Source organism: Aspergillus tubingensis (genome assembly GCF_013340325.1).
Source record: "Aspergillus tubingensis WU-2223L DNA, scaffold_7, whole genome shotgun sequence".
NCBI lineage: Eukaryota > Fungi > Ascomycota > Eurotiomycetes > Eurotiales > Aspergillaceae > Aspergillus > Aspergillus tubingensis.
Window position 1 is genome coordinate 427,091 of NW_023336281.1, and position 18,892 is coordinate 445,982.

The window sequence follows — 18,892 nt, forward strand, 5'->3', positions numbered from 1 at the left end:
TTCTTGAAGTTTCGACAATATATTTTCTTCGCTTCAATTTCCGCGACCAACCCTTTGTACTCCTCGTGGACATCAATAAGGGTCTCGGACCAAGGCACTAACTTCTGGTTTATGACCCGATCTTTAGTCAGAGCGCATGCGTCATGAAAGGCAAGAGTTTTATGGTGTGTTCTCTACCTCATGGTAAATTGTTCCAACAATGACCATCTTCGATATGTTGTCGAGTCAATGCTCTGGGCCCATTCGTCCAGTGAGGCAACGGTATCTCCATGAGACTGGACCTCATAGAATATGGCCCTTATCTTTGCATGGAGCTCATCCCAGAATGTAGTTGAAAGCGATGGCGTTTATCCGGCGCGCTCTGGGGTGAAAGAAGTTGTCAAAGACATCAAGCATGCTCAGTATTTACCCGAAGAACACGCACAAGTGTCCCGAGTGGTATATTGAGTTTCTCGTTCATTGTTACGGAGATGCATCAATCTTTTTAGTGTCTGGAGTTTTCAAGTATCTTCACCTAGTATATGAGCAGGCGATTGTGTTTTATCTGCGTGGAACAGACCCCGAATGTAAGGACAGCAGTGCGCAGACCCTGAAATTGGAGGGAATTGGTCGTTCGCGAGAAAGAGTTCTTGACATCTCATGTAGTCTGAAAGACACGATGGACAGATGATGTCTTGCGTTGAAGCCGTCCTATGAGAACTGAGAGATGTGAAAACGAAAGGTCGGATGCAATTCGTTACCGCTTCATCACCTCGAGTTGACTGACTGCTCCCGATCAACCGGCACACCCAGAGGATAAGTAGTCAGGGGGTTTCATTTCTTTCTTGCTTCTAATTGCTGCTTCTCCCTGCGATTGAGGACAAGACAAAGACAATATACACGTTGGGAATTTCTTTGCGCTTACACGCCAGCTTGAGTTTGAGTTTGGCTCTGTGCATCCAACACTTGAAGCCAACGCCCATATGTGGATGCAGAGGACGTCATGGGAGTCTGTTAATTATGGTTGAGATAAAGCTGTCCATGGGAAGGATGGTCAATTGCATCCCAGACTCGTATGAGCTACAGAGACTGTCGGGACCATATTAGCCACGGGTTATCATACTTATTATAGAGGCACCGAGGGACATCAGGCTCGATAATGAACCCGCAAATCGGCGAACTTTCTTCATTTGATCGGTACGTATTCTGGGATGTAGAGGAATATGTCTGTTATCTAGGCTTCTGTGTCGTAGGCAGCATAACTGACGAGTCCCGCTAAGGCTGATGCAGGAGAACTGGAATGACTCAATAGAGCAACAAGAACGATATCGGAATGGGTCATATTGAGCCCGGAGGGGAACCATTCGCATCCGATCATCTTGACAAGTCTAACACTACATGAGACTTGATGCTCATGAGAAAGTTTGCAAATCCAGCATATTGGTAAGCCGGCACAGAGTCTGAGACGTAGGTCGCATACCTCGGACTGCCCAGGCATCCCCTTGCACCAAATATTGACCTCATGGAAGACACCTAGCGACAGACCAGCTTGATGAACGACAACGCAACACCCACCACAAACCACTCTGCAAAGTTCCTCGTTTCGAACAACACCCACAAATCCGTCGTGAAAGAGAGCGCGGTCATGAAAACCAGCATAGAGAGTTTTCACATGTCGACAAACTCTCAGAACCCGTAGAGGGAGAAGTCGGCGGCCTTATGTTCATGCAGCACCATTGATATCTCCCAAGATCGAGTGACGCATCTGCTTCGTACCAGATACTGCCAACGGCACGCCTGTTAGATCTTTTCCCCGCATGGGTCCCAGTTGGCGCAACCGTCGTCGTAGTTGTTCTTCATCATCTGCCGGCTGTGCAGCTGGCCGTGACGACCAAGCCGGAAAATGGAGACAGTTTTCTTTCCGTTTCTGCACTGCATGATGGCCAGAAAGATCTCTTGAAACACGATAGTGGTGGCAACGATCAGTCAGGCAAGGAATATCATTGCCACACTACTGAACCTGCTCATGGTGCGTAACCGTGACTAATCTTATGTATGCTGATTTCAATTTCTGAATGCATCCCGTCGCGGGGCCATCCGGGAGGATGATGTCGTCTAGGAACTGGTCTCTATTATGTGTTCTGAAGAAACTGTATCCATTGCTAGCTTCATGATTACCCCAATGAGAGCAATGGAAAGTTCTATCTAAAACACATCAGTCGTGATGCGAGTTTGTTTAGGACTGGAGGGCTTACCATTCTTATATATAAGATCCGGCTAAGCGAAACTGAGATCGACCACCCACATTCGTGACCTAAAGCCTTCTCACGAAGTCGGTCTGGAGATAGGGGAACGCTCAGCTCAACGAAACAGCGACTATGGCAGTTCCCCCATGCTCAAATGCTGGGACGTTCGTCAACGAGACATGCTATGGGCGTGTGGGAACACCAAGTTTTGGGTTGTCCGCCCATTCTAGGACCCTTTCAAAGTGGACGGAGTTCTATCGCGAAAAGACTTTCCTAGAGCGAATGGAGTACTAGGTAAACGAACGAAATTATATATTCGAAAGTGGCAAAAATCAGGTGAAGCAGTCAGCATTGGTGAAATCAGTACAGTGACCGAGAAGAGTGGTGGGAAATGTTGATTGAATAGTATGATTTGTGTACATGGATTCCCAGAACCGTAGGGAATGAAGAGCTATGGAATATCTATTGCAGGGATTTGATATACTTCACACCCGCGATCCAGTGGTCTAACGACATTGAATATCATAGGTTAATAATCACGAACGCACACCCACCTGTTCGAACCGTCTTTGACAACCCCTACTGGTTGTACGTTGGTTTCTCCAGGAGAAGACAGCGATTGCGTTTCCTTTGGAGGTCCAGATAAACACACCTGATGGATGAGGGATCCCACCCACCAGCTTTATCATTGAAGTCTTGCGTTTTGTTCCTTTCTTTGTCGCAGTCACAGGTCGCCACACCCTTGCGAGCCGACGGCCACCGAGTGTTCAAACACCGTATGTCTGCCTTTTGTGATGATTTCCAGATACTCGTCCAAGTAACCTGTCGCAGCAACTCGGTCCGCGTTGAAGGGAAGTTAGGCGTCTTATCCGGTAATCTTCAGCCAGATACCAACAACTTCCCATACTTCTGCAGGCAGTAGATCCTCCGATCGTCATCATGTTTCATTAAATCCTTTCTTTAAATCTCGCTCAGCAGCATTTCCCAGTAGAGGTCGCTGAAATTGAGATGGGCAATTCGCTGGTGGTATGGACCGTGACACAGGCCGATATACCGGGAAGATTCATCTTTCCCGAATGATATCGAAGTCATCATCGGACTCCGGATGAAAAGCATGTTCGGCTGGTACTAGGCCATAGCATCGATCCAGAATCGGTAGAAGTAGCGTGCTGAACAAGAGCAGATGCGTGCATCTTATCGAATTGTATATAAGGTTGCTGTTCTGTAATGGCTCAACCGATGCTGGATAGGGTCGAGAAAGGGTCACACCAAGTGGCCTTCTGGTGAGATAAGTTTCTGGGCCCGAAGACACGCTATTGAATATCAAACATTGGATTTGGCCTGAGCAGTGAGGGGTTATATATGGAGATAGCCGAGCTTCAGAAAGATTCATCATGTACGTTGGCCAATGTGAAACGGTCTCGCAGGCAAATTGTCAATATTCAGTTTGACAAGCATCTGCTCTAATCGGATGAGGAGCAAATTGAGTCTGAAAATGTAGGTCGAAAACTTCATAGTAGACACGCACTTGAGAGACGGTAGGAACACCCACAAAGTAGAAATCGAAACCATCTTAATTGAAAAGATCACTCCTGTGATACCACAACTGAAACCAGGCGTATCTACTTGGTTCTGTAGGCCTGGAACGTGGTCCCCAGAGAAAGTCGTTTCTTCCTGGGCTGTTTTTCCGACACCCAGAGCCATTCCTGCTTGGTGATGGAGTAAGGACCTGGGTGTCGCAATGGTGCCTTTATATCAGATTTGGCAGGAAGAAGATGAGTAACACATGCTTGCGTTAGCTGACGCCAGCACGCGGCAACGATCCTGCTTGGTGATGGAAAGGCGTTGCATGGCGATGAGCGATTTATAATCGTCTCTTGGGACCAAAGCAGGTGATCATTTATAGACATGAAATACATGGACTCGAGATATGTCCACCGTTTCTCTAATAGACCATAAAGGGAGACAAAGGTCGACATAAGTCCGTCGAACCGAAGATTGACCTGGCTAGGCCTCTATACGGCGTTACGGCGTAAATAAAGCAGCAGAAGAAAACGAGTTCCTTCAAAGTTGGTTTCGGTATCCTGAAGCACCAATAACCAAAGCCAGGTCATATGAGGCGACGGAACGCTTCGATGGTTCTCGTCCGAGTCACTCGAGAACATTCATAAGCCATGATCCGTCCCGTTCACATCTGACCAGACCTCTGCATCCCTGGATGAGCATGATTGCCGTTCGAGACCTCCAAGGTGTATCTTCCCAGCTGGATGGAAGGGATGATTGAGTAGACGACCAATAAACTCAAAAAGCCATGGTGCCCGTACATCGATCACACCGATTTACGGCGGTCGGCAGTTCCCTTGCCGTCCTTCTGCTTTTTGTTACTCTGTAAATTCTGGGCGCAACCTTCATATTGCGCTTCTGTTTATGCAAGGAGCAGTCATACATTCTCCGACAATGTTATCTTCGTTGAGCTTGTAGTGAAATGGTTGATTGGGCACCAGTAGGCTAGTTCCCTTTTGCCTATCATCTCCGGTGAGCAGTTCTGTACAAATAGAGGGCCTAGGACCATGGCAGTGGATAGCCTTCAGTGTTTCGAAGTTGAATAACGATGTCTGGCGATGGGAGGCAAGTCGTACTTTGCTCAATCACGGGTAACAGCCTGCTCAACTCTTTCATTGTGTAGACCCCGCGCCTTCTTTTTCATGATGGGAACATTCTTTCTGCGTAGCACGGCTGGGCCCATACCATATTACTCCGATGCCGATTATTTCACATTGCAAGCGCAAGAGGAACTATAGCATGTCTGCGTAGCTGGCCTAGTGCATATCGCCAAAGAATGAGGAGCGGGTGAAATGAACATTTGTTCGAGCTCAAAGCCAAGGGAGGGCGCCAATGATGTTTGTGTTCCGTGCTGTGAAGAAGAATGTGAGATTCAATGTGAACGGTAAATGGACTTTGAGCCACGCCATGGTATCCCACTCTGTCTTTGACGGCTTACGAGAAGATATATATACGACAATGTCGAGAGGCAAGCCTTGATTCCTTGTTGGAAAGGAAAAACATCCAAAGAGAGCCAGTGCGCAACAGCCAGCGTCAATGAGCTCATCAGTATCCATGTTATTGGGATAGGCAAAGGTTTTCTAGACTGATCATGCGCAAAAGCCCAAACCCAAGCATCAGTGCGCTTGTAGATCTTGCACACAGCCAAAGAAAGCGGCCTCATCAAAACTGTTAGAGTATGTTCACCCAGGATAGCCGTTCGGGCGACGACGCCAATGAGACATCTATATGTCGGGAAGTGGCTCGGAGGACACCACAAGGCAAACAGCATCATAGGGGTGATTCGATTGCAATAATATCAAAAACACCACCAATGATCTTGTCTTCGTATCCAAGGAGTGGATGTGGCTACGCCACAATCCCGACTGTATGAGACCACCTCATGCAAGGCGATAGTTAGAGAAGGATACAACTTGTAGTCGTAGGAAGTGCGCAATGACGCAGATTGAGAGGTGAGTTCACAGTCATCATTGAGGTGCAGGACCCCGCAACAAAGAGGTCAGACGAGCGCAGGAACGAATGTGTTGATTCTCTCAAAGTCATAAACCAACCTTCCCAGCAGTAGAAACAGCAGAAACGGCTTTTGAGTAAGGAAGGTCGGAGATGAGATGTATGACTTATCCCATAGCTCGTATATCCTCCTGCTCATATTTGATATGCTAGTGTATTGAAACAGGCGCAAAATGAAGCCCTTTTCAGCTTCTAGAGGCAAGCCCTGCAGTAGAGCCCGCTCAGTCATTTCCATCACGAATCGGAAGATATCAGCGGGAGCGATATGAGTTGACATAATATATATTTCCATCATTCTGAAAGACTCGCAGAACTTCTGTGCCGTTCCTTCCTTGAACGACATGTCGACTGACCCGAATTGGATCTCCTTTGACACATCACTGAACTCAGAGTGGGACGAGGAATGTGTCACATGTAAGGCTCACACTGACTTGGAAGATATGTGAGATACCATTTCAAATATATCAAGTGTTGTCGTTCGAAAAATCTGGTTTGTGGGTATGCAACCTCAAGGAAATATGTTTGTGCTCGAAGTACACTGTCGTCAGCCGAGTCTTCAGTACTTCGCAAAGGCAGTATCTTGGAGGGTGCCGAAGAACATCTCCAGGTGCGAGGACATTCCCGAGGCAAAACCTTTTATAATGTTCCGAGAATTTGTGTGTTTTGGCGACCATGCATCATGACCTGGGTGGTCTCTCAGTGGAAGTGGAAGAACAAGTATAGATGCGAGGACTAGCCCGAGGCAATAGTCTTTTTACCTTTTCGAGAATCTTGTGTGTTTTAGCGACCAGACATCATAAGCTGTGTGGTCTCAGAGACCACACAAGCAATTTCTGTAGTTGTCAAGGACAAACCACAATGACACAGGGTCAAGATGTACCTCGAAACGCGGTCTGTATTTCAGGATGTACGGTTTAGGAAGGCCGAATTCAATGTCAATATAACCGTCACACTCATCTTCATCGCTGAGTGTGTGTGCAGAATGCACACAATATATACCGTTTCGACAGCCAGTAGGTCTTGGGAGGTATTCGGTGATGTCTCAGAGTAGGAACATACGCCGGCCGACGTAGTTTAGCGTTATATAGTTCACAGAACCTGCAAAGTCAAACCGCTCTCTGTAAGTCGCCTCATACTCAGGATGCTAGACAACAATCATTTGCCGTAGTGGTGGCCCCCAAAGAGACCCAGGAAGGTCACTTTGTGACTTCCCATTAGGATGGGTGTAGAAAGGCAACGCGTCAGTTGGAAATTGAGACGACATGCGAAAGCAGAACCACGTCGCATCTTCTTCTGCATGGCCGAGATCTTCAATAACTGACAATATAGTGAACAAGAATGATTGTAATTCCCAGATGTTGATCGGGGAGCAGAGAACGCATTCTCAGGGAAATCTACCAACAGGAAGCTCGAACGACATGGTGACTATATTGCATTCTTCTCATGAGACTGGACCATGCTCTTCTTGTGAGAAAGAAGGAAGATGCTTATCATTTATGACAATGATTCAGCTCGATCTCCACTGCCAGCTCAACGGAGCAAATGACTTAGGCAGTGTCTCTGGCAATTGAGGAAGTGAGATATGCGTCACTAGCTATGGACTTGCAAGGTTTGTTTCCCCGCCATTGTCGCCATGGAAATGGCCGACATTGGCATGGGGAGGTTGTTCTTGACTTGAGTATATAGTATTCCTCTGTATTGATTGGAGAGAAGGAATGAGGAGCAACAGAGGATAAGATGGTGGCGCCTCTTATAGTTCTTGGACCGGTCTGGAATATGGCGTTTGCCGTGAGTTTGAAGTCAAATATGGGAAAGTTCCGTTCATATATTCTGTAATGGAGACATGGTAATCTCTTAGAGGATGTGTAGAGAGTGGAATATCCCGAGAAGATTCTTCTAGGAACTTGCGAGTTTATATAGCTAAGAATTCAACCTTAATGGATTCACCTACGTACTGCGCCATCAACACAATTTGAATTCCAATTCGCATTGATAGATGCTACGTGAAGTAAAGACGGGAGACGTAAGTGATCCACTTGATATCATCTTCACGGAGTAGACTGGCGCTAAAGTGCTATAGATTGACTGTACTGCACCTAGATACCTCAAGTTTGTTTGGGAGGAGTACTGCTCACAAAACAATCATTCACTCGAACTGTACATCCAACGCTAATCGGCTCAGGCTGTTTGTCCTGTACCACGAGAATATTTTAATATTATTGGTTAGACGCTATGTTTAGCCTGAGCGGATATTCGATGATATCCCGTCACTTTCATCACTTAGCCGTCACTCTCATGACTTAGCCGTCAGTATCATCGCTTAGCCGTCACTCTCATCAGTTACCTGCACCTATTCACGGTTCGTGCAGGATATCAGTATCGCAGATGAGAAAATGAATTTGACATAAATGATTTGTCATTGCGCCGCACTTAAAACTAGAAATAGCGAGTTCAAGCCAACACGCCCATCGGGTCCCACCTGGGCAAGACCTTCGGACTCTGGTCTAAGATTGCGCGCACTTCACTCGAAACAAAGTCCGAGTCCACCACGGCCTGAAGTGTATATTCATCCATCCAGCGATCTGTCATCACAAACCAGCCCTTATCGCCAGCAGCCTCGCCCCACGAATTCTCGACACGCCAGCGCACCGGCTTTCCATCTTCGATATGCACACCTGTGATGACCATGGCATGGGTCATTGCTGATTCTCCGCTCACCAGCCTCTGGGCTTTGCTCATTCCCAAGGAGATATTGAATCCCAGGGTGAGGTCCATGATGTCAAGATCCATGATTCCCAGCGTACTATTGCTGAATTTACCTACATCACAACCGAAGAACACAGGATGACCGGCTTTGAGCATTGAGATGACCGCTTTCTTGAGGATCTATGATAGAAGCGTGTTAGTGAGAAGGAATCGAAAAAGATGATATGTTCACGTACCTTCATCTCCACATTGGCATACGTGAGTGGTCGTCCTTCCAGCACATTTCCTAGCCTCTCCACTGTCAACAGTCTGTTATACTCATTGCGCGGATCATTGACCAAGCTGAACAGGCGCGCAGGAGCGACGCTGCCCTTCCTCACAGCTCCCAGGCTCGTGGCTTGACGAGCAAACTCCCGTGGGGTGAGTCTAATCTCTTTAGACTTCCCCTCAGCATCATAATACTGCCACACAAACGTCTTATCAGGACTAGGAGGTGGTCCCAACAGGAGAGTAACCATCGAGTGGATCTCCTTCAAGAACCGCTCCTTAGCATCCGCTAAGCCGGCCGCATCACCACTCCGCACCAGCCGTCTCAACACAAGTGCCTGCTCACGCAACTTAGCCGTGAGCAACCAGTTCATCTTGGAGCTATTCTGCGCATGGTATGCATCCGGATACAGATCATGCGGGACGAGACCATACTTCTCAATCAAGTTGACGACCATGTCCCACTGGCCGCCATCACTGACGGGGTCTTCGAGGAGTTTCTGGACCAGACGACCAGAAAGGTCCTCGCCAGCAGTGGTAATAATCTGCTCGAAGAACCAGTTCGCCTTCTCCAGCTTGTCCCAGTAAAACAGGTATGCTTGGCTCAGCTCAAAGTCCTTCAGGTTATACGCCTTCATCAACGGCACTCGGTATACGTTAGTCGATGCGAAGAGCCAGCATCGGCCGGAGGATCGCTGGTTCGTGATCGGGGAGCCTTCGATAGGAACTTTGATGTTGAAGATGTGGAGGTCAGATTGGAGAGCGGGGCGGTTGGCTAGCACTTCTGTGTAGGGTTGGCTGGCGAGACTAGATATGGCAAGACGGTTCTGTTATTATCCGTGAACAGAGTTAGTTTGGTTACAAATGAGAGAGCTGGACGGGTTGCTACACTTGCCTTGGCATTGCCCAGTAAGGTCTCGTTCCAGTCTTGGACGTGCTGGAGGGAGAGAGTGGAAGTGCGTTCGCGCACATGGTATGGTGGTGCTATGATTATCAGCATATGTCCTATGGAAGGAAGAAGTGGAGCCTATCGTACGAGGCTGGGTTAACTCCTTTGTGTAGAGTGGCAGAGAGCAAGTATCGGCATCTTCAATCCACTCGCGGTGCGAGCGCTTTTCCTCGCTATGGCTATTGGGTTCTGGCTTGGAATAACTGGCACCCATGGTGACTGGATACGATTTATAGTAGAACCGAAACTGAAATGAAGATATATGGGTGCCTATGGGGGGAACGAGGGAAGATGACCGATAAGGAAGCAGACAGACAGGCGGAAGTGGTCATTCATAAGCGTGAAGGACCCGGGGAGCCAGCGAGCGGGGAATCAAACAGCGCAGGATAAGATATAAGCGTTCTATTGGCCTGTCGAGCAAGGGATTATCGGCTAATTGTTGATAATTGGCCGCTCTGGCGGCTAAGCAAGGCTTAACGCTCGGACGGGGCAACCAAGGATGATCACATTCTCGGCGTGAATTCCGACATGCGGCAAGGTTGCCTTTTAGCCCTACTGATATCTAAGGCATCAAAGTTAGGTACACTACTAAGCAAATGATCGATCGCACATGGTCTGGAGATCAGGAATATGATATCCGCATTAGTTTAGCATAAAGACGGTTGTTGATCGTCGTGACTAGCTACGCAATAAATGGTCCTGAAGCCAGCGACCACCAACATGTTACCTATGTATCGGCAATACTAGTACAGCTCTGTTGATGAAGTCTGCTCAACGAAGTAAATCCCCGAACCATAAGACGCAATTCTAATTTTCTCCCCTAGGAACATACATACATGCGAGCTTGTCCTGGCTTCATCCCATAAACTGGAGACTACTGGACCCCCGCACCACGTTAAGGTGCAAGCTCATGGCTGGATATAAGTAGGTAAGTAAATAACACTATATGGCGGGACATACGCACCTATACCTACCACATGCAACCAGCGGGTAAGGTCTCAGAGCAGGCCTTGAAAGGTATAGGCACGCTGACTGGCAGCAGCCTAGGAGTTTGACTTTCCTCGGCAGTTGTCCATCATCTTGCAAATGGAGTGCTGACACTGGCAAGATCGTGCGGAACCGCAGTCTATCCAAGTCGGGCACCTCGTTCTCGGGCGCGATGAGATATCCGGATCCCCAACTCTCCAAGGCAGACTCGTTTCTTGCCATATCCAGTGCCATGACCTTGGTGCTGGGGCCAGTCTTCCACGAGTCACACGATAGTTCGAGGATCTTGTCTCGAAGCCGACCCATCCTCAACAGCGGGCGATGACTCAGGATGGAAGCAGCCTCACGGAGAAAATTGAATATTCCCTCCCCCCTCCCCAGCATAGTGTCCAAGTTCGAAAAAGTCGTTGTCGTGAGATTTTCACCACCTTATGGAGGTCTCAAACTAGTTGAAGCACCAAACCGCGGGGTATGCGGACGCTGAGATTATATCCTAACACCCATACATCCGATGCTTGACAGCCACAGAGCTATTAGCATGGATGAAGCGTAATATCGGAGAATGGAATAACAAATGGGAAGAGAAATATGGACCTTTCTGGAGGGACAGTGATGATTCAATGACACAATAAACTGTGGACGAGTAATAGTGATTGGGCGAAGAATATGTAAGAGATGAAATGCACAAATGATAGCTGAACAGCCGAGGAAATAGCGGGCAAATTATGCAGCCCGCCTGGTGAGGTCAACGAGGACAAATTGAGCCGGGGATGGAGTGAGTCGAGGCATAGATGGTTAGTGAAGGAAATGAAGGCGAGGAAGTGCGGCGAAAAGGACATGCTTATTCTGCGTAGCATTGTGATGAGACAGAAGGGGCGATGAGGGTGTGGAAATTCCGATGTCAGGAACTGGCGCTGAGACGAAACTGGGAAAGATCACCTATGTGTCACAATAACCAGATTTGCAGAATACTGCTCACCACGTCCTTGTATGTACATGAGTGTAGACACTACTCACAGATATTACCAGGAAGATGTGAATTCGCAAAATCTGTACCTAATCATATTATAACTTATGAGCAACATGATATTGACTTTAGCATAGTTGTAGTCAAACAGGTCCTTGCTATCTAAATGTTTCTAATCGTGCGAACAGGAGTCCCAAAAAACAAAGCAAAGCATGGGCACCTATCCGATGACCTTCGCTCATTAGTAGTTGCCCACATTTGTGCGCCTGAAAAGGTCGAATATCTTGCTCAAAGTCATCCTTCTAGTAGGGCCAAATACACCGCATGCCTAACAGTCAGATAATCAAATTCATCGAGTTGTAGATGAATACACATGAGAAGCCAGAAGGGACTAAATTCTCCAGTACGAGACTGTCCAATAAATCGGTCGCCTCAAGACTGCGAATCAGGAATACAGTCCTCATATGGCGCAGTGATTCTTCTCTGAGCTTCATGCCCTATGCGTCATTGTGTAGATACGGTAAATCTGCTGCTCACGGCTCATGAGTGATAAAGTACGCTCGGGAACCTCAAGGAACCCATAATTCACCCAGAGAGTGAAAAGGTCGTCTCTGTGGCTCAGCAGGCCCGCTATGACTATATCCTCGTACCCGGGGTCTTGGCTGTAGACCGCGTTGTTAGAGGTGACAAAACCTTCTGACATGATAAACGCAGTTGCATAGTTGGCAAACGCCCAGTCAGCTGCTACAACCATTTCCTCTGTGCCTTGAATGATCTCAAACCTTCTAACGCGGGATAGACGACAAAACGGCAATAAAACCTCGTTAAAGTCGTATCCAAGTCCGTTCTTGCAAAAGGTCGAGTTAACTTGGCCGTTCCTGATCCAGTCAACGCCATTATGCTTGCGTAGGCAAATCGCCATAGATATAATAGCCTCTGGAGTAGATCCAAGTTGATGTAATCTCTCGTACACCGGCTCACTCCGATATTTAAAGTGTGGGTTTTCCCGATCACAGTACTTTCTCGAGTCGTCGATAGTGCACAGCATTTGAGTTAGTTTCGATATTTTCTCCCAGAGCAAGATAAATTGGCCGCAGTCGTCAGGGTCAGGCGCATATATGTGAACAACAAGTTCAACTTTATCGTACGGTACCCTTGCCAGATTACTGAATTTGTTATAATCTCGTCTTCCGATCACCCACTTCACACGTAGTAGTTTACAGCGAATCTCGATCCACGGATCTTCGAAAGTTGGGAAAAGATGGATGTCAAATGTATCGTAAAGACGGTCGGCTATATCATGGTAGATTGCCTGACTGGTTCGAAGGATCGCAAGGGAGCCCTCCTTAACAAGATTCTCCCAGATGAGTAAGCGTATTTCGGATGGAAAAAAGATGAAATGACCAAACGGTGAAGCGCTCATGGTGAATGTTGGCTGATATTCCTGATTGATGAAGATGTTAAGGGAGTTGTACTTGGCAATGTAGGCTATAGCGGAGACGAAAAGTAGAAACGGGAAAGTCATGTTCATAGTGACATCAATATGTCAAATCAGCGCCTAGATTCGAAGAGTCTTGAAGACATCATGACGGTTTCTATGACACAAGAGAAGGAATAATTCGTACACCGTTTGGCAGCTCAGACACCATATGCCATCATAACTATATCTACCATGACTTTTGATTAACCGCGGTACGGCCCAACACGATTTACGCAGGCTTTACTGTACAGTACTTGATGTTCCACATATCCTCGCTAGAATCCACCATAGGATTCCTCAGTGCGTAGAGACAATCTCTTAACTCACATACCATCGCCATTCACCAAACGTGGCCCTTATTTCATCATACTGTTCATCTTCTTCCAGACACCTACGTGACAACGCATTAGCCCGGGCATGATAAAGAAAAGTAAAGGAGAATGTGGACTTCGCATACTCTCAAAAGAGACAAATCCAGTCTTGTCTTCATCATAGAAGTTGAACATGGCCTCCAACTGCATATCGTTCAGTTGGCTGCCGCTGCTGCTACCTTTCACGGCGTTCTTGAACTCGGGAAGAGCGAGCTTTCCTATTCAAATACATGCAGCATTAGTATTGAGAAGCCACTAATAAGCACGTTAGATGTGGTATTTACCTTCGCCGGATTTATCCTGGATTCCTTGTTAGTATCTAATAACCCAGATAATTTTAGGTACGACTTACCGCCTGCTGGAAGAGAGCCTTCAGCTCTTCGTAAAAGCCCTGTGTTCCCTTGGATTCCTACATAATCAGGATGAGTCTATGGCAAGGAGTAATACACCTAAAAATACCAGGTACTAACCGAAGCAGACATTTTGTATATTCTGAGAGTTGTTAATTACTAGTAAGTATGAAAATGGATGTGTTAAGCACGGCCAGATCGATGTCGTGGAATTTTTCATCTCCACTTTTCCTCCTCGGATGCGCGACACTCACTCGCTGAAGGGGCGACCCACTTGCTTATTTGGGTCATAACCATGGATTAAGTTGACGACCGATATTCCCTTCATGAATATGCCCTACTATTGAGTGAGTGACGCCAACGTAAGAAGAGTATCTTTAGAGGGTCTGATATTCGAATTATTCATACTCCTGCATTCTTCTTTTGGGAGATTTTTGCTCTCCCACTATCCACTGTAGTGTGTACCCCACGGTTCATGGAGACTACTCAGCGCACCTGTGACACAATTGCGTATATTATGTAGTCAGAGGGAATTACTCGGCATGGTACTCGTGTGCTCAACTCCCAATGTTACGTATCTCTCTGTCCTTTTATGGATGTTAGTCGTTCTATGCAATCGAAATTCGACACTCTAGCTGGGACTAGTAGTAACATGCCTGTGTGAGGACTCTGCGACCGTGCATTGACCCTAAACTTTCTGCGTAGAAGTGGTCTCTTGAAAAGCCTTGATTAACTGACTATTCACATTTTGTATATTCGTATCTGTTCCTATGTGAGGAAGAGTCCTACTGGCAGGTTGTTTAACCTGGTTAGAACCCCTCAACAACACAAATCCAACCCCAGTCGATCACTTCCCAATATAGCATCAAATGAGCGATATACAAAGTACTCTCTGCCTTCCAGAAAAATCAATAACGCCAAAACATTGGTCCGTGCCAATGTAATGGCCGATAAGAAAAGTAAGCATCAGGATCAGGATCAGCAATCTTGGCACGAACATCCCCGGCGGACCTGCGTCGGAACCCCGGTGACACGATAAGTAGCCGTCTGCAGGATGCACGGGATGTGACCAACATCACTGCGGGGTTCCTTGAAGAAATGTCTCACATTGCTAATCAGTTATCAATCTTGCCTCACTTTCTTTTCCTCCGAACGCGGTGAAATCCTCCGTTACGGCAGGTTCAGGAACACGTCCAGCAACTTCGGGAAGTTGGGCGTTCCGAGACCGCTGACGGGGTCCCATCTTTTTTTCACCGATTATTAGCACATCTCCTCATATGAAGCATGGTTATAGAAAAGAAGACAAAAGAAAGGAAATACATACCCAGGGGCAGTATAGAATCCCTCCGTTCCACAACCCGGGTTCGACCCATTCGTGATATCGTTCAATGCCCACGCATTCCGGTACAGAACCGGGTTCAGGAAGCCCAGTGGGCCCTTTCCTGCCGCGATACGTTTCTCGATAATGCGGTTAATCACGGAGGAGAAGATCGGAGTGCCTTTGTGTAATTGCCATTAGTAATTGGATTAGGACGGAGATTTGTGGATGTGAATGGGGTAGTGACGCACTAGCACTTGTTCCACCCTCGAGAATGAATTCTCCCGCGTTGTATTCGGCAATGTTGTCGCCGTTCGCTGCGACGTCGGGGTACCCGCGTCCCAGGCGATTGTAAATTCCGCCGTTTTTGCCGAAGCTGGCGTTGCCTTCGTAGTAGGGGTAGGGTGGGTTGTGGTTTTTGAAGTACCTGATTTTTGTTAGACTGGAGCACATTTTAGATCGGAAGAACGTACTCTGCGACTGCTTCGGCTTGGTAGTCTGGAATAGTGTAGATGTTGCTGAAGCCACCGCCGGAGGAGTACGCGATCGAGTAAGGGTGGCCGGCCGGGTCGACGACGGCGCTTTCCCCATCCGCGATGGTCTTTCCGGGGTAAAGCTTCGTGGCGCCGACGTTGGTCACGTAGGGGCAACTAGCAAAATTAGACATGGCTTTCGAATAAAACAAAGGCGCTCATACGAGTTAGGGAATGCGGGACTGAAGATGGTCCCGTTTCCGAGACAGCCGTTGGTCGAGTCATCGCCTGGGGGACCTGCGACGCCGTCATCGCCAGAAGCGAAGAGGATGGAAGTTCCTTGGAGCCCAAGTTTCAAGAATCTATTGCTCTTGTTAATTTGGCACTGCGCCAGTAGGGGTGAGAGATTCATACTCATTGCATTGCCGCTGCTGATAGTAAGCAGGGAGGTCCGCCTCCTGGCCACCATAAGAGACGGAGATCACGTTCGTGGGCTTGTAAACACCACACATCAACTGTCCCTTGTATCCACCCGTGGAATTGTCCGGATAGGTTGGATCGAGGGTCGGGCTGTTTCCGCATTCTCCGTAGGCACAATATGTGCAGTATGACTGAATCGTTAGCTTAATACCAAAAGTCCAGTGAGCCAACTTACCCCATCGACGGCATCAAGGAAAGTGTTAAAGAAGCCATCCGTTTCAATCTCCCCACTAGCATAGTTAGAGTCATCTGTCTGATAGAGCGTAATGCTCTGAGGATAGACGATTGGATACGCGAGCTGAAAGTCCAAATCAGACTCCGCACCAGCATCAGCAACAGGAACGGGCGCTGACGCTCCATCGATAAATGCCGGCTTAGGGTGTGTCCCTTTCGGGATGTACGGAGTGAAGTTGCGGAAAAAGAGATCCAGATCTTCCTGGGCGTAGTAGTCTCCTTCTTCGAAGATTCCAAGCGAGTTGCTGGCGCTGACGTTGGCGCTTGCATGAGGAATCTTGTACAGAGCGGCAACACAAGCGGGAGTAATAACCTCGTCGCAAGTGCTGAGAGACGTCGCGTTAACTGATGTCTGCTTCAAGGGCTTGTACTTCTTGGTGTGCTTGGCAGATGGTCCCTTGGAGGTTAACGGCAGAAGGACTCCAGGTTTAACGAAATCAATGTGTTGTTGGATTTTCTGCGGGACGCGGTACCTAATTGTCTGTTATTATACATTAAGTCTCAGGCATTGGAATGGGAGCATACTCTTCCGCTGCTAGAGCTTTGAAACCGGAGACCTTGTCGGTGTAGTGGTAATACTTGGTGTGGAGGAGGCTTTCCGCTTCTTTGGTAGTTGCATCAAACACAATCCAACCTTGGTTTTGGGTGTGGATCAAACGAGACTTGTCCACACCGGATTCAATAAGCCAGTTTCGCACCGCATCAACAGTCTCATTTGACGGTGCAAAAGCGCTGTGTACCTCTTCTTGAGTCCAGAATTTGCCGTAATTAGGCGACACAGAATCGGACCTGACTAGTTAGTCGGAATATTTCATGAGGCAGGGGATCAACATACACGCTCATGAGATACTCATACGCGCGATCAAGATTGCTCTGTGTCAGACCAATGCGCACCAAGACATGCTCAGTGCCATTGACCCGCCCAATCTTCTCCCATTTCGAAGGTGTACCAGATCGCTTCTCATGAATGACATGATCGGAGGTTGGCAAGGCCAGTGCAGAGACCGCGAGAGTCACACTGCAAAGTGTTGAGAAGAACCTCATACTGACTCCTTATCCCGTCTGTACTCTTCTCCAGTGCAAGAGTAGTGGTGACCAACACATTCCGGCAACCTTCTCTTTATGTTGGATAGCCTCCGACGCAACCCCGTATACACTCCGACGGGGTTGCATCCTTTCGGCATCCAATTCATATTAGGGCACGGGAACTAGCAACGCCTCACTTCCGTGAGGAGAACAGACCCTTATCGGACCATCGTGAATATATAGTTATGTAACTAAATGTATCTTATCCACCATTGCGACCAATAATGTCCGGAGATGAGTGAAGGATGATTAAATGTCTTGCTTTTAGACGTCAATGGCGCCATGTGAGTGCGGACACCTGACGGGTGGTTGATTAATCGGAGAGGGGTACCCATGCATGCACGGGATAATAGCTATCATATACTGCCCTGTCATGCCTAGCAAACCCAGCTATTTGCAGGTCAATTTACGTTGGCTGTCAGATTGACGGGTTTGACCGCTATTCATCGTTATTGAAAGGAAGGCGTCGCCGAGAATAGATAGTCATCTGATGCGAAGGAGATAACGGTGGATCGAGGTCTGGAAATCGCTAGGAAGATTGGATGTCGTCTTGTGGATGAGAAGGAGCCATTATGAGGGGATAATTACCACCCTACACAGGACTGAGGGATTCCTATCTACTATCTATCCATCTGCGCTTGAAATTTTTGTTGGGCATTTGGTGTCTAAATTTTCGATTACAGTGTAATTTTACCAGACTTTTGAAGTCGCCTTCCTTTTCCGCTCTAGTACGCCGGGTATTAGCGCATCGGACAAAATTGATTTTTGAGACAGCCGTAGCCCAGCTTTTGCTCTGTGGCTACAGCTCGGGAGGTGAAGTGTGCATATACTAAAGTGCGTGGCATATGTAAATGTTCCCGGGGAAATTAAGAATCGGGTGACAGTAGTGCCCCAAGCGATCTTCTGTCAGAGCTCAAAATATTTTTTATCAACGTGCGTTCACATCTAAGAGGTATAAAATGAAGATACGGAGGTACAGTTCTTATCATAACATCTAGGAGTATGTATAATCCCCCAATTTCTCATAGTCAAGGGAGACATGATTTCAGTACGGAAAGTTTGCTAAGAGGCAATTCATTCAATTAGCTTCACGGCAAACAAGCGAAAATCTAAACTGGTAAGGATCTTGGCCACTATGGATAATTTACAGCAGCTAAGCGGTTAGAGGCTCTTCGTAGCTTAATTATACTCGTTAAACTTCGCCCTCCACGAGAGGTGGAGTAGAAGAGTGGCACAGACAGGGAGATGTTTTGCAAGGATTCCTCGGAAAATATACCCGATTGCTAGGCGTGTTCATAGGATGACCCGTAAATCTTTCTGGTATCCAGACAACGCATACTAATTCTTGACAATTGCGGCAGCCCCTGCCTCATTCATGATTATATTGGCAATTCGGTCACGGTATTTAGGAAGACTCACAGATTAA

The 18,892-nt window shown here is 47.4% G+C and overlaps 4 protein-coding genes across 4 annotated transcripts; all 4 read right to left on the bottom strand.

Annotated features, from left to right (window-relative positions):
- Positions 1-8,249: 8,249 nt before the first annotated feature.
- Positions 8,250-9,934, bottom strand: AtWU_05114 (C1 family peptidase; the record flags this gene model as incomplete). The annotated part of the gene is made up of 4 exons (XM_035500224.1): positions 8,250-8,684; positions 8,741-9,598; positions 9,667-9,755; positions 9,808-9,934. 4 exons carry the CDS (start codon positions 9,932-9,934, stop codon positions 8,250-8,252), a joined length of 1,509 nt encoding a protein of 502 aa, XP_035356117.1.
- Positions 9,935-12,164: 2,230 nt separating this feature from the next.
- Positions 12,165-13,199, bottom strand: AtWU_05115 (short chain dehydrogenase family protein; the record flags this gene model as incomplete). Its single annotated transcript, XM_035500225.1, has 1 exon — positions 12,165-13,199. One exon carries the CDS (start codon positions 13,197-13,199, stop codon positions 12,165-12,167), a length of 1,035 nt encoding a protein of 344 aa, XP_035356118.1.
- A 311-nt stretch (positions 13,200-13,510) lies between these two features.
- Positions 13,511-14,007, bottom strand: AtWU_05116 (putative calcium-binding protein CML27; the record flags this gene model as incomplete). The annotated part of the gene is made up of 5 exons (XM_035500226.1): positions 13,511-13,545; positions 13,612-13,743; positions 13,810-13,825; positions 13,878-13,934; positions 13,996-14,007. The coding sequence occupies 5 exons, from the start codon at positions 14,005-14,007 to the stop codon at positions 13,511-13,513; spliced, it is 252 nt and encodes an 83-aa protein (XP_035356119.1).
- Positions 14,008-15,045: 1,038 nt separating this feature from the next.
- Positions 15,046-17,424, bottom strand: AtWU_05117 (S53 family peptidase; the record flags this gene model as incomplete). The annotated part of the gene is made up of 9 exons (XM_035500227.1): positions 15,046-15,118; positions 15,200-15,374; positions 15,445-15,620; positions 15,667-15,843; positions 15,891-16,028; positions 16,081-16,277; positions 16,322-16,853; positions 16,906-17,169; positions 17,216-17,424. 9 exons carry the CDS (start codon positions 17,422-17,424, stop codon positions 15,046-15,048), a joined length of 1,941 nt encoding a protein of 646 aa, XP_035356120.1.
- Positions 17,425-18,892: the final 1,468 nt, after the last annotated feature.